This window comes from Anser brachyrhynchus (assembly GCF_964034855.1).
Source record: "Anser brachyrhynchus genome assembly, chromosome: 2".
Lineage (NCBI taxonomy): Eukaryota > Metazoa > Chordata > Aves > Anseriformes > Anatidae > Anser > Anser brachyrhynchus.
Genome location: NC_137695.1, coordinates 97968290 through 97987959, shown reverse-complemented (window position 1 = coordinate 97987959; position 19670 = coordinate 97968290). Strand labels below are relative to the sequence as shown.

The window sequence follows — 19670 nt, the reverse complement described above, 5'->3', positions numbered from 1 at the left end:
CAAACTTCAGGTTAGCCTTCTAGATAAACACGAGTTAATGACTCAAAAAGTGGTGGGGTATTTCAGGTGTTAGCTTTTAATTGGAAGTCCCCTCCCAAGTAAGTTTTCAAGTCTAAGAGTAAACAGGAATTCCTCCGTTTTCTCCACCCTGCTGACAGCATGACTTCCTCTGATGGAAATTATCTAAGGAGTGCAATCCGGATTGTTTTTTTATACATCAGGGGTGTTGACAGGTTATAACATTTTAGAGCTGGAATCTGTTGACCGTGTTGCTGGTACAGAGCACATGGGATAGAGAAACAGTTTTTATGGCCCATTAGAAATGCAAAGAGTGCAAATATTGATGGAGGAGGGAAGAAGCCCGAAACAGTCATTTTATTTTATTTTACGTCTATTGTAAATGTTTTTTAGGGAGATGGTCCCTTAAATCCATTTGTTTCCATTGTAATAGGAATGATTTCTTCAAATGGGGATAGTGAGAGCACTATTGTACAAGGGCAGGCTTTATTTGAAGAGTCTGCAAATAGTTGTGGTTGGTGATATGTGTGTGCTGACAGCTGTAATATCTGCACGAGCAATTAGCACAATCTGCAAAAACTGCAAATGCCAGCTCGGGACACTATCTAAGTGCTGCCCTGTGCACTGAAATGCTGGAAGTGGGAATTTTAAAGCTAATTTAAGAAAGCTGTTTCCTCGTGGGAACAAAACAGGTTTCGTAATGATGACTTGTGTTTGCAAAGACACATTTTCTGTCTACTGAGAAAATAAGGTCATTTGTAAATGACCTATGATGTATGCAGCAGAGACCTAGTGTCTTATTAAAAGAAAGTGAGACTCTTGCAAGTCTTTTATTTTGTGTTTTTTGGGGCTGGGGTGTTAAAAACGTAAGCCACCTTTGTTTCTGCCTGTTAACCATTATCAGCAGATAAAGCACGGACTGTACACTGTGAAGGAGGAAACACAAGGATTGAAGTGTCTTAGTCAAGCTGTTCTACCTTATTTTAATGCCTTCTTAAGGCATCTATAAATTCCAGAAGAGAAAGGGAGGACTGTGGGCTGATGGTTATCTTCTTCTATTGAGGCCTCAAGGAAAACAACCTAGAGACTTGCAAGAATAGAATTAAAAAGGCTAGGAAGGATGCTTACAGAGTTTTAAAATGAACTGAGGACAGACAACTTAGGATGGGGCAAAAGAAAGTGACAGGATTATGTCTCCTGCTTTCTGAATCAATATAGTAGAAAGGGTTTGTGTCCTTGTTTTTTTTTTCTGCAAGTCGGTTGTTTAAAGACATGCAGTCGTTGCATGTGATCCTCATGCAAATGTCCAGCTTTTACCATTTATAAAGCATTTTTGGTAACGAAGGCAGTTTGCATACTCTGGAAAGAATAAATCCTCTGGGGATAATAGATCTGTTAGAAGTAGGCAGAGGAAAACCAGCTTAAGGACCCTGCTCCATTAATAAACTTTCTCTCAAGTGGCTGCTCGGTGGTATTCTCACAGCTTCGTAGCCAGCCTTCTGTCTGACACTTGTCCTAACTCCACTCTGCATGCCAAAAGTCTGGTTCTGGGCCGTCCCCTTCATGTCTGCTTCAAAGGTGAAGTTAATGCGTGTCCATTAGCCATTCTGGAAAGTAAACTTTGAGCTCAAAACGTAAGGCATATTAGAGTTTTTCTTTGAAGTGAAGTAAGGAAGACTTCCCTAAGCGCACCGTGCTCCTTTAGCACTTCTCACCAGACAGGCAGCAAGTAGACAAGTTGCTAGAGGTTATGCATTACACGGGTATGCTGAAAGCCCTTAATTCCTCAGTTTGTTCTTAGCTTTACCTGGTGAGTAGTTGTCATCTGGTACAGTGTCAAGCATCTTGCCTGACACATAAGCAGTCCTTTTAATTATTCACTGCCTCATTTTTTGATACCTCCTTCAAAACTTGGTTTGTGGTTTCACCAGTATAGAGAAGGGCTCTGGGTGTTTTTTTGTTTGTTTGTTTGTCTGTTTCTCCCCCCTTCTTTCCAGCTAGCTCGCTCGCACCTTGGAAATTCTTGCCAACAGCCAGCTTTAGCTCCAGAAAGCAAAGTCCTCCCGAGGCTGTCGGAGCTGCTCAGGCTGGCAGCTCCCCACCGTGCTCCTGCCTGCTCAGCTGCTCTGCTTCTGGTCCCTGTGGGTGCCCAGTGCCACCCTCCGGCTCCTGTTTGTGAAGGCTTCCTTTGGCCAGCTCTTCCCCGTGCGCAGAGAGGATCCGAGGAGGCAGCAGGCCTGGCCTCGCTCCCAACACGTCCCCGGAGTCTGAGCCTCCCTCTCTGCCAGGGACCTTGCAGAGATGAGTAAAGGGCAGTAAGAGAGTTCGAAAGAAGCTCAGTGCTGATCCTGAGGTAGCGTTTTTCTCCAGCAGTTGGGACAGCTTTTGAAAATGCCTAGTTTTCAGGCATATTTACTTGTAAATGACTTCTGAATTGAAGGTTTTACGGCCTCTGAACCGGAGATTTGCTGTTGGCCATGCGTAACTATAAGTACTGAGACACAAACTTGTTTGAGCTGGTAAACATAGCTGCTGCCTCACCAGTTGGTGACATTATTTCCTTCTGGATATTCCCTGTTGCCTGGCGAGCCACTGCCAAGGTATATAGAGTGACTCACTTCTTGTAGTGCTTCCAAGGTGGAATTTCTTAAATCTGAGCTCGGGGATGACAATAGGGATGTTTTTGCCTACTTGCTAGGTCAGGCGTTTGTCTTTGTTGGGGCGAGCCCAAAGGTGACACATCCCCTACCCAGTAACTCACCAGCCAGCAGCTGCCTCTTGTTGATGGAGCGGATCTCGTTTGGGAAACTCGCTCAGAGGGCTCTAGTTCTGGGGAGGTTTTTACGTTGCTGTCCTGCAGAAAGCTCCCATTGTGCAGGAGCTCGGGCTGACGCTGCACAACGTGACGAGTCTCCTACGCAGGCAGCATCCTCCCACAGCCTGCCAAGCCGAGAGAGCCGCGCTCGCTCCGTACGTCGCCGCGGTGAGAGCGCTGGGAGCTATTGCCTGCCATTATTACAGAGCTCGGAATCTCCTCCTCGCTTCCTGTGGGCTGCGTAACACCAGAGCAAGGCTTTTTAATTAACGCAACCGTCTGAAGCTAGCTAAAGAGCAGAGCTCAGCTAAAACGGCTTCCCCGGTTGTTTGGGCAAGCAGCTGATGTGAAATCTGGCACGGGAACTTTACGTTGGCCTTTGACTGATCTGACATGAGAGGCATAAAAGCAAACAGGACGGTGGTGCTTTCCCAGGAGAGACACGTTACAAGCAAAACTCTCACTTCCATGGACTGGCTTTTTGATATCCACAATGCCCAGCTGCTCCTGAGTGCCTTGCCACCCCTTCAGTATATTTCAGTTACTGTTAGGATCAGGATTTTCCAGATTTCTTCCTTGCCCAGACAAGCAGGTGATTCATAGCTACTGCCTTTTTTTCTTTTTCCCCATTTCCTTTCTTAAACTTTCAGCAATGTGCATTAAAAGGTGGAGGCTAAAGCATTGACATTATTCCTTTCAACTAACCTGTCATTTGACTTGCTGTGGCCAAGGGCTTGACTCGTGTAAAATGAGCTGATACAGACAAAACCGAGGTGAGTTGTCTTGTTTAGTTCCAGCCTAGGGGTCTGGATGTTACACTGCATCCACCCAGAAGGAAAAACTGGAGCTGAGCAGCTGATAAATACGATCAGGAAGGGTGAAGGGAAAAGAAGCCCAGGTATCTTTTTTTTTTCATACCTCTGTGTCATATAAATTTTTCCCCCCACTGTAGCTCCCTGGATTAATGTGGTGTTAGCTGCTAAGCCAAGGGCAGGTGCCATTAGCTCCGAAACCTGTTCAGCCTGTCTCCTGGGTGCTCCATCCGCTCCTCCGAATGGGAGAAGTGCTCTGGTTTTTGTGCAGGAGGTGTGCTGCATTGCTGCTGCGTCCGTGAGTACTGTACAAAACACAAAGGTTCTGCATTGCACGTTTTTGGCTGTCTTTTTAAGCGTGTTCAGTGGGCTGAACACGAGCCCAAAGCAAACGTTCGTTCTTAATGTCAGCCTCTACAGTGCAGCCACAAAACTTTGTAGAGTTGATGGACTTCGAATAAGGTGTTTCATTAGCCGATGTGTTAATGAATGCATACTGAAATACAGCACAACTTAGTGCTGAGCATTTGTGTGCCTCCCTCTACCCTCCCCGCCATCTGCCCAGGAGCACCTTAGCAAAAACGTGCGTTGATCAACCTGCGAGACAGTGTTTTTCTTTTATGTAACTATTTGTCTTCACTCTCCGTGTCCCTGGAACTGTTTTTTTTCCTGAAGATGAGATGCATCATCAAATAAAAATGGTCTTGGTCACCACTTGGCTCCTGCTGTGGGAATTTAGTATGGATTTAGTAATGCTGCCTGATCTTATTATTAAAGGGCTTGCCAATTCCTGATGCTGTCTAGCAATTTAAGAGAGTGAGGTGAGGAAAGACTTGAAAAGGAACACTGGGCTCTTGTCAGGAGAAAACAGAGGGGTTTTATTCATTCTTCTTTTATATGGACGGTGAAGATGAGATCCGTCTGCTCGCAGTTAGTAACCCAGAGGGGGCTGAAGGCAGAGGAAGGTGTGACGATTAGAGGTGAGAAGTAAGTGGTGAGCTGAAGTTACTGGTAGCAGCTCAGTGTCTCTGGGCAAGGACACAGCTTGTACTGAAGCTTGCCCGAGTCGGCTTATTGTACTGGGGGATACTTCTGCTGAAAGCATTCTTGGAAACGAGTTATGTAGTGTAATGAAAATAAGCCCTAACGTACTGCATCTGTTCTTTCCTGCCTTTGAACAGTACAAATCCCTCCTCCTTCCTTTAAAGCCGCTGGGCTTTGCGTAACCTCTGATGTATTCTCCAGGTTTTTAGCTTAACCAGCGCAATGGGAGCGAGGTCTCTCGTGAACAGTGCGTTTTTATTTTTAGCTCTTTGGGATCCACCGATTAGAAGTGCTTCTTGTAATTAGGCTTCTTGTGTGGGATGCCTTTCCTTGAGGTGACTTTTCTGGAATTTACAGTGGTGGTAAATCATTCGGTGCACACTAACGAAAGAGCTGCACGTCTGGTCTGGCCACAGCTTCATTTTTTTTCAGGCACGGGAAAAAAGCCCAGCACTGCCCGTGCACTTCACCCAGAGGGATCAGGCTGGGAATAGTGTATCTTCTTTTAGATATATGCCTGCTCCCCCACCCCAGCGATATTTAGCCAGCAAACGCGGCAGTGACTCAGTGTTATCTCCTGTGTAACAGGAAAACTGAGCTGGTGAAGGGAATTCCCAGTGGCAGGAGTACCGGGCGGCGTACCCGAGCGTGGCGCTGGCAACCTGCTCCCTGTTTGTAGCAACAGGAGATGGCATTTCGAGCGGAGAGCGGCTCACTGCCTGCGCTTGCTCGGCGCTTCTGGAGCATCCGTGCCAGCCAGACCCGGAGCGGCTTGCTGCTGCTGCTGCTGCTGCTGGCAGAGCTGCGCTTCTCTTCGACAAACGTGCCTGGCTAGAAGCAGGAGGTCTGTACTGCAGCGGGTGGTAGGGCTCCGCTGATGAAATGCAAGGAGTAACCTGCGCTCCTCTGCAGGCGTGTCGCAGCTGCCAACACCGATCTTCATTAAGGGGGCAAAACGTGAGCCCCGAGTCGGGTTTGGTAACTACAGAAAACGTTTCCGTGCCTTTGAACCAGTAAATGTCAGCTTCACTTGCCGTGCTTCGTGTTGTGTTCTGATACCGTGGAAGCTGATCTAATTCTTTAATTTTTGAACAATCGCTTCCTGCCTGCCACTCCCTTGTTTGTGTCATGTGCTCATAGGAAGAAACTCCTTTTTAAAGGAAAAAGTACCGCATCCACTAGTTCACCACGCTTAAATAACGAGGCGGCATCTCAAAAATTGTTTGGACAAAGGAGCAAAGTTTTCAAGTGGTATAAACGTCTCTGTATTTATTTTATTTTATTGCTTGCTGTCCAATTTTACAGACCAGTGCTTGATATTCTGGAAAAAGAGAAGCTTCACAGTCAGGTTAGTGGTGGCCTGAGGGCTGGAGCCCTCAAGCAGGCAGGTTCTGCTGATGCCCGCTGGCATTGGGATGATTCAACAGCTCCCTGTTCTGCTTTGCTTTCAAGAGTCCCCTCAGCTGTAAAGTTTGCCCAAGCTGCAGCCTTTAATTGGTGTGTGTACACGGTTGGGCTTGGAGCCCTGGCCTGTCATGGAGAAAGGGATACAGCATTATAAAAATAAAGTTGGAGCAGTCATTTAGCCAATAGCTCCACACAGCTGATCCTCCTGCTGCAATCACAGTGATTCTTTAAGCTGCTTTTAAATAAAATGGTCATTTTTTACTGACACCAAAGGATGAAAGTTCAGTGCTGCTTGCGTTCTGGTGACGGTCAGGGTGGGACGTGGCTAATCTAACGTTAAAAGTAACAAATTCATTTTGGAGAGGACATGCAAGTTGAATACGAGGAAGGCTTCATTTCTATTTTGAGGAAGAAGGGTGAGGAAACTGCCTTGACCCTGTCGCCCCGGGGTCCTAAGGCCTCTAAGGAAACAAGGCAGTAGCATGCCGCCCTCGCCCAGGTAAGTGCCGCTGGTCAGGAGGCTGCAGGTGGAGGCCAGAGCAGGGCAGGCGAGGCTGGGCTCCCAGAGGTCACGACTTGATGGGCAAGTGTTGTAATAAATTTCGTGTGCCACACGTGCTTTGAAACCTTCTCAATTCCGCGATAAGCGGCGGAATCTGGACTTTGTTGACAGCCTGCTGACTCGGAGGCAGGAACCATAAAAGCGCTTTGTAAAGCACTGTGTGTGTTTTTCTCTGCCTCCCCTCCAGTGCAGGATGTACGTGGTATTATCACACCACCGCAGTTAAGCTATAAAAACATGATGTGTCCATTTTGTTTTTTTTTTAAAAAAGAGAAACGCATCCTAGAAGAATTTGAGCTGTGTAAAAATGTGCTCTTCTCCATCAAGATGTGCTGACAACTTCTGAAAACCATCAGGATAATGACTGCAGAGGACTGCCATTTATTCCTCCGAGTCTTAAATCTTCATTGCATATGAACTTCTCCACAGTTTGGGGATTTTTTTTTTCCATTTATTTTTGATGGGAATTCAGAAGTGTAACCGAAAAGGTTAGGCAGGCTTCCTAGCTTGCCTGTCTGAACTAGCTTGGGATGAATAAGGTGTTACTCAGCAAAAGAATGCATGAGAAAGAGGCTGTTTTCTGTGCTGCAGTCATTCTTTTCGGTAGTACCCTTGGATCTCACAGATCTAATGCTTGCGACAGTTGAATGACCCCATTGCCATGGCTGTGAGATACCTCGTTTTTTTTAAGGGGCTCGTCCTGGCAACGCTGCATTTTTGATTGAAAGTAGCAAGAGTCATAGGTAGGAAAGAATCACGGGGGGGCAGGGAAGGAGGTAAAGCTCGGTGAATGTAGTAGCTGAGCCACGGTCACCAGGGAGGTCTGCAGGTATACTGCCGCTAAAGATAATGGATGATTTTTCCTTCTGAACAGAAAAAGCACTCGCATGCTGCAGAAACGTGATCAGCAGCTACCTGCATGCAGGACAGCAGACAACCTTGCTTGCTGTCAGTTTTGCTTTTAGCCATGGAGGGAGGGTCACTCTGGACTGAAGAGGAGGAGAGCACTAGGGTATGTGGCAGAAAGCGGCAGGAGGGAGAGCCAAATGCGATGCTAAATTCGGTTTCCCTTGGGCAAGCTGCAGGCTGTATCAGCCGGGTGCCACAGGTCCTGCCTTCCCTGTGCGACCTCCCTCTGCTGCCTGTGCGACACAGCCCTGAAGTGGCCTTCACTGCCAGCCAGGGTACTCCCAAAGGAGGAACAGGCTCCGTTTTAGGGTCTGTGTCGACAGGGTGGTGGTTCTCAGCAGGTTCAGTACTGCAGCTCCCCCAAAGCTTTCCCTTGGACCCATGGCTGTGTAAATAGTACAAATATACTAGCTTTATTTTGTGCCCCTCAGTGTGGTGCCTTTCCAAGCTCCGTTAGCAGCTTCTTCTGAGACTACTGTGAAACAGCATGGTTTTTTTCTTGTCAGAGGTATAAAGTTCATATTCTGAATGAATATGATCCTTAGGTGAATTTTTTTTTCATTACTTGCAGTGCTTTTGCAAATATCACCCTGTGAAAAACAGAATGGTGTTCACCCAGATTTGCTCTTTGGTTTGATCTGTTTACCTTTCTTATCTTCCAAACTTTAGACTTGTACAAAAAGTAACTTTTTTCTCATACCAAAACAGTACTCACAGCAAAAAATATCCACTGCATTTTGTTTGTCATTTATAGGATTTTTACTGTATCTGCTGAGCTTGGTAAGAGTTGTTGTAGTTTGGTCTGTCATTTTCCTTCATTGCGTTTCACTTTGTATGACATGTTGACATTTTCTTTTGGAAAGAACAGATTCCCTTTGTTGCCTGTGTAGGGAGCAAGTGGTAGAGCTGTGAGTTGCCCGATCTTCTGAGTGAATAGAGGAGAAATTGTGTGTTTGTTACAGGTCAGAAATTGAGTGAAATAAAATAATTAAAGGGTGGCGTTTTAATAACTTCATATGGTACAGTTCTTAATGCTGACTAGCCAAAGATACTGTATGTAATTACAGGCTGGAGAGTGGTGGTGGTTGTTTTTTTGGGGTGATATTTTTCCCTAAGCATCTTAGAAAAGGATCAATAGCTCTCTCATTCTGATAGCACCAGCTGAGCGAAAACAGTTTTTTTTTGTGGCCGCTGGGTGTTACTGGGTGCACAGGGATACAAGGCTAAATCTGTCAGGCTCTGCGAGTAGGAAAAGTGCTTACAGGTGCCCAGTGAGGGAAGCCCCACGGATAACGCCTCCACAGCAGCACCGTGTGTCTTCCCCGCTGCCTTGGGATGAACGTGATGGTGGCTGAGATGCACAAGGGAAACGCCATTTCCCACCCAGCCCCCCTGCAGGGAAAGGGAAATGTTAACTAATACTTGAAAAAATAAAAGGACGACAAGGCTGCAGCTCAAAACCTGCAAATTTCTATCGCTGCGATAATGTATCCCTGGCATAATGGGGTTTGTGGAAGGAAAAAGGAGAGAGAGGCCCTTTCTGTCGCATTTTAGAGTGGAAGTTGCACGTGAAGCTTAAGTAGAAAGAAGACCCTGACGCTTTTTTCCCTTTAAATGAAGATTTGTACCGGGGACATTGCCCCAAGAAGGAAAAGGCAACCCAAATAAGTCACTCTGGTAAAGATAAATGTCTTACCTGAGGAGAATGCATCTCGGACGTGAAGACAGCAGACTTGATGAAACAACTTAAAATCCTCACAACAAATCCTCACAAACAAGTGGCTGACCAGTAGTGATACACTTCACAACTAACTACACACGTAAAATTCGGAGCCTGAGAGCTGGTTTTTGGCTGCCTAAGGGAGCTGTCTGCTGGGTTTGAATGTTGTGAGGGTGAGGATCGCTCTGGGAGGTACAGGCCTGGACACTTGCTTACATTTGGCAGCATCCTCATCCTCCTGAGGTCTCTCTTGTGTCATGGGGCAAGCTCGTAGGTCAAGGAACAGCTCCTGCTCCTTTGGAGCTGTGCAGCTAGTCAAAAATAGGGAGCCTCCTCCTGAGGAGGAAGGAGGTTCAGCAAGGGAACAGTGGCCTCTGATGACAAGCAGAGGGAAGTGCAGGAGGCCACACCAGCAGTGCAGATCAAATTCCCAAGGGGCTGTCCTCATCCTTCAGGCAAGTGGCCTAAAAATGTTTCTCACACGTGTCTGACACTGTAAAGAGAGCCTGAATCTAACGCAATGGTTTTTTTGCTTGCTATAACACATAAGATCCAGGAACAAATAACGTTCACCTTCTTGAAAGAGAGCAGAATATTCTGAGCTTATAACCAAATTGGGAAGAGAGACACATTTGTGTTCCTCAGATTTTAATCCTGATCAGATAACAAATGCTTCCTCCATAGGAAAGCAAATTTATCTTTTTAGTACTGAATCACAGTAGAAGATTGCCTTTTGAAAAACTGCACCTCACTTTATTTAGTAGGACCTATACTAGGGTAGGATGTTCTCAAGTTTTCTTTCTAGCAAAGTTATTTGGTGAAATTTGTTTTGAGAAGTGTCATTGAGTTTACAGTCTGCGAAGTCCTTGGAAGGCTTTGTTTTAGAAACTCATGCATTAAGATAACATGCTCTCATGTTAATGTGAACTCGTCCCTTTTGATCTTGTTTGTGCTTCCGAAGCACTGCTGATTGTCATAGATTACCTAAATGTTACGGTTTATAGTTTGTCTTCGGAAGGGTGCTGAGATTATGTCCGGCTCCTTGTGATACAGTGGTAGAGAGAGGAATGAGTGGGGTGTGTGTGTGTGTGTGTGTGCATACACGGCGTGCTTCTGTTCCTTGACTTCTAAGGGCATGCCAGCTACAACTGTTTTACCTGCAGCGTGTGTTTTGGATTGGCTCACCACCCAGAGGTTGCTGGCAGCAGCTAGATTTTTTTCAATGCTCCCGTAACACACAAAACGCAACGTTAGCATTCAGACACCCTTATTTCCCCCCCCCCCCCCCATTAAACGCTCCTCGCTGAGTGATGTTGGCAGGAGGACCCCCTCCGCCCCCCCGCCCCAAGCCATAGTTCACTTCGTGTCTGTTTCCTCCTGACTCCCTCTGCACGCGGTCAGCCTTGCAGGTCGCGAACGCGAGACTGCCAGCTGATGTGTTGTCCGATGGCTTTCGCAAGCGCTTCTGGTTTTGATCTTTCTGAGGAAGGAGACACCGAAAGCAACTCGTGTAAAGTACGGAGGGTGTTTCTAGCAGAGACATGGAAAGGTAGAAGGGTTAAACGTGACACGTTCCCTCGAAACGGTTTTGTGCTGCTAATTTGAATGCTCAGTAATAGAGATCTGCTGGATTGAGGGGTTACCCTTCACTAATAATGACTCATTGGCCTCCTTCCCAAGCTGCCTGAAGTGCTGCTCTCCCTAGTGGAAGTAATTTTGTCTTTGAAGTACTTTCCAGAGCTGTCAACTAATGTTCCACAGTTCCCAGAGGAAATAATAAGCCATGAGTGCATGTACACTGAAAAAGTAGAGGCTGAAATGAACTGTTCCTATAGGAGCCTGGCAGTCTGCTTCTCTGTGGAATTTAGCTTGTTTATACAATCTTATCTGGCTAAGCTTTGGTATTTCATCTGGCAGGCAATTCCTATGAAAAGCAGCTGTCCAAGCAATGGGAGTGGTGCTCCTGGTGGCTTTTTCAGAAGGTCTATAATTTCTTGTTTCATGTAAATTAAAGAAACACAATACTCTTTTGGCTGCAACCAGATGCTCTGAGCAGTTTGCTTTCCCTTATGAATAGTCCTTTAGGTATGCTGTGCTGTGGTGTGCTCTGTGACTTAACGACAGGATTCACGATGCCCACCAGGAAGGTATCATGTATTTTGGAAAGTCACAGGCTGACTACTGAATTGTCGAAGGGTATTTTCCTCAAAGATGTTAGCATCTATAACTCTGTAGATATGTTTTTAAAAGAAATTCTGATAGTAAAACATCCGTGCCTGGAAGTGAAAACCTCCTTCAATGAGTTTTACTGCTGCTGGACAAGTGGAGGTAGTTCCACCAATTAAAACAAAACAAAAAAAACCCCAGTGGTATCAAGAAATGAAGACAGCTGTAGCATGAATCTTCTCTAACAGAAAGGTTCTGATGGGTAAGTAGGTAGTGACAACTATTTATAAGAAAAGGGGGGAAATAAAAAAGCACAAATATTAAACAGGAAGGATGCAGCCGGAATACTTAAGGTTTTATATAACTTACTGTCAGAAAATAAAATGTACTGAAAAATGAAGCTTCTAGGGAGAAGAGGTGGAATCATCCTCCAGAAGAAGTGGAGGTGTTTTTTTGTGCAGCCTTGGGTTGTGGTTTCATGTATGACAGAACCGGAGGGCTGAGGATTCCTCCAGTTGTGGTAAATGTTCTTGTTTGCTTCTTCCTACAGGAACAGTATTTTCAGCAGGAAGCAAATTACGGACATAAGTAAAATTCAGGTCCAAGTCTTCCAGAGTTCGGTAGTTATCCATGATTATCCATCCAGTTCATAGCACATCTTGGTGTGAAAGCACTGCATTTTCTATGGGGAAGTGCTCCATGCAGTCTGCCCCGTTCTAAGAAACGAAGACCATATTCAGCAACTAAAAGGCTAACTCTTCTGTTTTGTTTTTTTCTGTTTTTACTCTGACCTCATTCAAGACACAGGAATACATGACACCCTGTAAAATGGAAGGCTTTAAGTTCTTTCTGTGTAGATGCGCCATTTGATGGCACATCTCCTGCCAGTATGCGTACAGATTTATGTAGGCTTTTTGCTCTGCAGCAGCAGGAGAATTTGATACTGCAACAAGTGAAACATGAAAAACGAGCTCTGTCTAGTTCATATAGTTTATACTTGTCTTCGCTGAGATCAAACAGACCATTTTATTAGGGAAAAATGGCACTCCTGCCTGGAATCCTACGTGGCGAGGAAACTCAAAACCTAGTAACTGACCTTCATTAGAAGTGTGTCACTGTAAATTATGCTATGATACGGTTCCGTTTCGGTCTTACACATACCACCTGAATGGTTCATAACTAGAAAAAGGTGATAGACCACTGTGTGACCACCCTGTAGCTGTTAGAAGGCAGTGATGCTGGCTGACTTCTCCCAGTTCCCTGGTGAGCAAGGAGATTTTTCTTTCGTTGTGCTTGGGATTGATGACTTTCTGCTGCCACAGCAACAGCTGATGTTAAACTTCGGTAGAGATGCTTGGCTTTACAGCATGGCAGCATGGAGAGGGGCAGTTTTGTTCCAGCAGGTCATCTTGAATGCAAGTAATGCAACAATACCTGTACTGTCAGGGAGCATGCATTCCGTACTTAAACTTCTAGAAAACAATTGGTATGTTTTCTTAAAAGCTCTCCACGTTAAGTACCATTTCTCCAATTGATAGTAGGTTTTAACAGTTCTACCTGTTAAAACTGGGCCTTCATCTTTTTATATGTAATCCTGTTTAGGATCAGAGCTGGAAACTAATGACTGACGATGTTCTAAAAACAAAAAAAACCACGATCATCAACAGGACATAAACATAACTTTTTAACCTGCTCCAGACCTGAAAAACTGAATCCAAAAAATGGTCAGTGGTCCAACGCTGAAATTAGCCCATATGACTTGCAGTCTCTGCTTCTGCCTGGTTCGTGTTTGGAGGAAAAAGATAACATTTTTGTGGTAAGCTGGGCTCTTTCTTATTAAAGGAGGTGGCTGTTTTGAAGCTGCTCAGAGGTTAGGAATGCTGGCAGTCATCTGGGAAGACAGATTAGTGGGCTGAGCACAGGTGAGGAGGTCACAGAAGCAAAACAAGGACCTCTTTTGTGCCATTGCCCTCGTGATTGTTCAGCCAAAGGAAGCTGCTTCAGAGATGAGCCACCTGTGTGTGTCAGGAGGACCATCGTGCCTCTCTGGCTTACCTGTGACATCTATTCTTTGTCACGACAAACCTGCATGCTGTGAGAATCAACACGCTGGGTAGTTCTTGTTAGTTTAAGGGGAACAAACCTGACAACAAGACCTTCCCAGGTGAACTATTTGATAAAACGTTTGCAAGTCAGTCTTAAGAGTCATCCAGTATTAATAGTCTAACATAAACAGAGTGGGAGAGAAGAGCAACCTAGGTACTTTCAGGGGAGAGACGGATCACTAGGGCTTTTTACTTGCAGTGCAATGAACTGCACTCGCTGATCTAATTTGCTGAGCCTTAAACACTTGCAGCTTTTGTTTTGAGTTTAGTTTTCTGTTACTGCAAGAGACAGTGTGAAACGCAAATTCACATGTAATTTTAATTCTACCATCTTAAGCTAAAAGTCTTAGGGCAAAGGCTGCCTCTGTTTTCAAGGTACAGAGCTACTGTTCAACAGTGCAATATGTATTTCAGGTGAAGAAGAATTTCAGTTCTAAATGTGAGCCCCTAAGTTGTTTTCATAGCCTTGTCACAGAAACCTGTCAGTGAGCTGTGAGAACACAGGGTGCAGTGTTGGAGGCAACGGTGATGAAAGACATCTCAGGCGGACCCATACTTTGTAAGAAAAAATGTTTGTTGCCAGCCTTCAAAATCGTCCGTCAAAACTTAATTGAAGTTTCACCTCCAGACGAATGTGGATGGTGGCCCTGTTGGTGAGGGGGTAGGAATACTGCCTGGCTCTGGCTGCTGTAGGTGGGCTGTACGTTCAAAAGAACTGGTGCTACGCTGATGAGGGTTAGCTGCAAGGACACAGGGAGCACAGCAGGGCCCGCACGCTTGGTAGAGCTCTGAACAATCTTTAGAGCAGAGGGGAGAGGTAGGTGTGTCCCTGAACGCTACAAACTCATCCAAGAAGCTTTTCCTTCAGGATGACCTTCTAGAGGCCTTCTGGTGTCTTCAGCATTGGTGTAGCCAGTGCAAAGAAGTTCCGGGAGAAAGCAGAGATGGTCCTTCTGCAGTCTTTAAAGATTTTTTCCATCCCAAAGGACTACTGTAGGATCACAGAATGATTTAGTCTGGAAGGGACCTCTAGAGGCCAGTCGATCCAACACCCTGCTGAAAGCAGGCTCGGTTAGATCAGGCTGTGGTTTAGCCCTTTTTTTCGGTGTTCTGTATGAGGGTGCAACGTGATGCCACTTAATTGAGAACTGTCAGTGATACGCCTTGAAAGCTGATTTGAAGACGAGACCTTGCAAGAAGAATGTAATTATAGGCTTGTTTTTTGCTAACACGTTTTTTTCAACCTTTATCGGATAGAGAGATTATTTGACTTTCTCAAACATTGTTATGCAGGGTTAACTTGAAGGAGAGAAATTTCTTAGCGGCACTTTTGTAAGCTGATTGTACTTCTGTATTTTACTGCTTTCTGCAACGGCAGAATAAACTGAAAGTCTTCATTTTTGTCTGAAAAGTGTTAGCATGTTTAAACTCCTGGTGAAATGTTTTTCCAGCTAGTGCATGCTTCATGTTTAAAATATGCACAGTATTTTTAATGTGAACTGCAGTGACACATTTTGTACACTAGCTACTTCATAACCGTTTTAAGTGTTTTTCATGCAAAGTGCAACTTGAGTTTCTTCTTTCAATCCTTAGCGTATGGGCGAGGCAACAGAGCAGTCTCCTTCTCCCTGCTTTTATTTCTACCACGCCACTTCCACAAAACTTTTTGGAACTTGGCACTTAAGCACTTTTTATTTCTGTGAAATTCATGTGAAATAAATTAAAATATTCCAAGGAGAAGAGTGCAGTACTGAGAGACACATATTAACCTAAATCCCTTAGTGAAACAGGGTAGGCTAAAAGCACACATCCAACTACTCTCTCATATGCTGCTTTCTTGTTTGTACCTAAGGTCTGCTATCAGTTAAGCCTGTGTTGGTTATTGAAATATTCTTTGATTCAGACTTACAGGTTAGGAATGTGTATAACGCTTTTTTTTTTTTTTTTGCACATTTGACAAGTATAAAATTACAATCTAACTCTGAAAGTCTGGTGTCATATAAGATGGTGTATCAAGCCTGCAGCTGCAAGTAATTGCATTCTGTACGGGAGTATGGAATAAAAAGTCTCTTCCCTCAAAATGTGGAAGAAATGCGGGTAATTTATTGAAAACAGCTAATTCATTCTGAATGGTGTGCTGATGGACATAGAATGAAACAAAGGTTAGGGTAAGCAGAAGAATTCATTTGCTTTCTTCCGTATTATTAGGAATGTGGCTTCACTGAACCAGACTTCAGCGGAAAACACCCTGTAGATTGAGTTATGCTGTGTTTGATTGATATGGTGTTGCTATTTCTCTTTCAGATGAAGTGGACTACAGTAATTTTGGGACCAACACGCTATCAAGGAAGAAGAAGGCTCTGGTGACTCTCCGCAACGACAATCTCCGCCGGCGCCCTCACATTAACATCAGCATGCCTCATGATTTTAGACCGGTGTCTTCCATAATCGATGTGGACATTCTTCCCGAAACACACAGGAGAGTGAGGCTGTATCGACACGGGTGTGAGAAACCCTTAGGATTTTACATTCGCGATGGCACCAGCGTAAGGGTTACTCCTCACGGACTGGAAAAAGTACCCGGCATCTTCATCTCTCGTATGGTTCCTGGAGGATTAGCGGAGAGCACGGGCTTGCTGGCTGTCAACGACGAAGTCCTGGAAGTTAACGGCATTGAAGTAGCAGGAAAGACTCTCGACCAAGTCACAGACATGATGATTGCCAACAGCCATAATCTTATTATCACGGTCAAGCCAGCAAACCAGAGGAACAATATTATTCGAAGCAGTAGGATGTCTGGTAGCTCTGGCCAGTCTACAGACAGCACTGCTAGTCACCATAGCTTGCCTACATCCCACGTGCTGCAGAACTTCCACCCCGATGAAATGGAGAGTGACGAAGAGGCTGACATTGTCATCGAGGGCGGTCTGGAGCCACAGCACATTCCCAAACTGCACAGCCTTACTTCCAGTAGCCTCTCTCGAATCAATGGCAGCAGCCTTAGCCACAGACTTCAAAGGGACCTGGTGCTCAACAACAACTCTGGCCGAGAAAGCAATGGCAACATCCACAAATTACTCAGTTCCTTAAAAACTGATCCCCGGCACAGTCTGGTTATCCCCAGAGGAGGCATCGAGGAGGACGGGACAGTCATTACACTTTAGTAGCAATTCCTGCAACTCTCTTTTCAGTCTTAAGTGCCAATGAGGACAATTAACTCTTGCAATATTTTATGCACAAAACAGAGAGCTGATATTCTCATAGACCTCAGAGGTGCAGAAAATTGTTGCTGTCTAGGAAACATGGCATCTGGAGTTAGACATAAGACTGTCATGCACTGCAGAATTTGTCAGGAGAATACCAGGGTGTAAAACCTGGTCTACATCCCAGCCCTAAAGTGAGAAGGCAAATTAGTTTTAGTTTGTATAAATCTAAGCAGTCTTATAGGCCACCACTGGCAGTGCTACGTACTTGGGTTTGAATGCATGGGTGGATGTATTTATACATGCATGTATATGAATTAGGTTTTAATAGTAATAACAGACATGTCTATTTGAAGTGGAATCTGTTTTTCTTCTAATAGGAGTTTAAAAAGAGCGCTTCTTAATAGCTATCCGTTCTTTTAGCATCACAGACAGACCTTCCACTAATTTGTTTATACCATATTTGCAATGTTATGTCTAATCCAGACACGCTCTATAAAAGGAGCGGTTTCCTGCTCTGGTGGTAACAGCGGTAGGGAGATGCTGCAAATCCATTTTCCAAACGAAAGTATATATGTATTTTTAAAAAGTCTAGGGTGGGGAGGTTGGAGGACGTTGACGTTATTGCTTTGAGATCAGCACCACCTGCTGGTCAGAGGCAGGCCTGCCTGCAACACGATTTTGTCCTGTCCTGGAACAGAAAACCATGATACTGAGGGCTTCAAACCAGGTTCAGCAACATTATGTGTAAAATGTATTCCTTTTCTTTTTCGATATTTATTAGATAATACCTCTTTTTCAGTTGTTTTTTTTTTTTTCATGCTCTGTTTTTTTCAATATTATGGTTCATGTGAATTTTAGGGATACATGCGAGAAGGCAAAAGTGGAAGAGTGTGCTAGGACTGTCCCCTTCGCCACAGAAACAGGTTCTTGCTACATGTTTGGGGCAACCAAAATCCCACAAGGTCTTTCCTTACAAAAGATTGGCCAATTGCTATACAAACGAGGGATGTTGACTGCCTTTCAAACCTAACCTTAGAGTAGTTCTATTATTTTTGGACTCTTCTAGTAATCATAAAGCTTAATGTCTACACATGATTTCTAGAAACTTAGAGTATACTGGGTGTTTGCGATGGCTGGACATCTCTACTGGATGCTGGTTAAGGGGTAACCAGCGACTGCTGAGTCGATAACCGTTCACTTCTGAAAACGCCATGGATTTATTAAAGTGGTCAAATCTAAAATATTTTGTTATATCTTGATCAGTGTAAGGAACAAAATATAAATGTTTTACAATGTATTTTTCTACTTTTAGCTTGTGTCACTTTCTTTTTGTTTTTAACTTTGTAGTACATTAAAGCTTTTTTATATGGTGAACTAGACATTTCTTAAATATTGTATGGATATGAAAATTCAGAAGTCTTGGTTTGAAAAAAATTACATTCCATTTTGGAATTTGTAATGGCTGGACAAAGGATGTTTGGACTAATTCATTATCGCTGATCTAGAATACCTGTGGAACAGCCAGTCTTCTGCTTGTTGTTAAATGTTTTGGACGCTGAACTTAGTGTGTTTCTTTTAGATTTGCTTTAAAAGTTTATTTTAAAATACTTTCACTTACTCTAATTCTCTTCTAGGTGTCACAGCAGCTATACTTATTTTTCCCAGCACAATAAGAATATTGATCCTGTTTGTCTTAAAAATGTTTGTACTTTACCAAAGGTTTTCATTTTTTAAAAAAATCTGACTATATTGGTGCAGTAAAAAAAAAAAAAAAAAGAGCTGGATATGCTTCAGTCAATCAGACCATCTTATCAAGAGGAGTGTGTTACATCTTATTTAAGACAACTTCTTTAAATAAGTGGATTTGTCTGGCTGAAGTTACTCATTTTGCCTTATTTAACTGATGAAATTGTGACCTGTCTGCAATAAAACGTGCACTAATCTTACATCTATGCTATATCCTTTCCCCTATCCTGAAGCACATCTTTCTGCAGAAGTATCTCACCTCCTTGTTGAAACGAGACGTGTTTTTTTGGCAACTCTTCAACTACCTAAACATTTCGGTGATGCTTTTTTCTGTACCAGTAAAGACTTAGCACAGGTAACAGGCAGAAGAGTGAAAATTTCCTCCCCCTACTGCCTTTACCAAAGGGTACTGCTACATGGATTTGTATGGGAACCAAGTAACTTGCTCTGCTCTTCATAGCATGATTTCTTCAGGTCTCTTGTCTTCTTTGAGTACCTCAGGTACTTCCAGAGCTTCAGAAGCTTCAGAATAAGCTGAAGATAACACTGTCTTGATATGCTGCAGCGTCTTGCTTGGAAGAAGGCTCTGTGGCTGTCCAAATGAAGCAGACAAGGCCCTTCATCCTAGGAAGGGGGAAACACAAGTTGCATTTCACACCTCAGAGCTCTAAGGGGGGCGAATAAAAGCATTTTACCCCAGCTTTCAGTCACAAGTTGAGAAGGGCAGATCCTTGACAGAACCAACTTTGGAGCTAACACTTTGTACCATAACTCTTAAGGCTTGCAAACTTAGTGCCCTCGCTTGCATCAGGTAAAAAAAAAAAAAAAAAAAAAGCTTTTATTTTTGCATGCACAATTCTGAAAAGTCCCGTATATATATATATACACACACACATTAGTTCTCTCTTTAGGATTAACTCCTTCCCCTTTTTGGTCTGTCACCTCCTCGCCCTGCCCACCGCCTGGTACTGCTGTACCTGGAGAAACCAGGTGGGAGAAGTTCAGGCAGAAATCGGGGAACCTTTGGGCGCAGTGGGAGGCGTCCCTGCCCATGGCAGGGGGTTGGAATTAGATGGTCTTTAAGGTCCCTTCCTGCCCAAACCATTCTGTGGTTCTAAGATTAAGCAAGCGGGTGGCTGAGGGCACACAGCCAAAAGCGA

The 19670-nt window shown here is 44.3% G+C and overlaps 1 protein-coding gene and 1 long non-coding RNA gene across 2 annotated transcripts in view; one reads left to right on the top strand and one right to left on the bottom strand.

Moving 5' to 3' along the window:
- Positions 1-18710, top strand: part of PARD6G (par-6 family cell polarity regulator gamma) — a 61032-nt gene extending 42322 nt beyond the window's left edge. The window contains exon 3 of the mRNA XM_080579352.1: positions 15863-18710. Within this exon, the coding sequence (XP_080435478.1) occupies positions 15863-16722 (860 nt within the window). The 3' untranslated portion in view covers positions 16723-18710. The remainder of the gene's footprint in view (positions 1-15862) is intronic.
- Positions 17523-19627, bottom strand: LOC308189377. Its single transcript, XR_013946333.1, has 2 exons — positions 19488-19627; positions 17523-19134 (listed from the first exon to the last, which is right to left on the bottom strand). It is a non-coding gene; the product is annotated as an uncharacterized lncRNA (long non-coding RNA).
- Between the last annotated feature and the right edge of the window lie 43 nt (positions 19628-19670).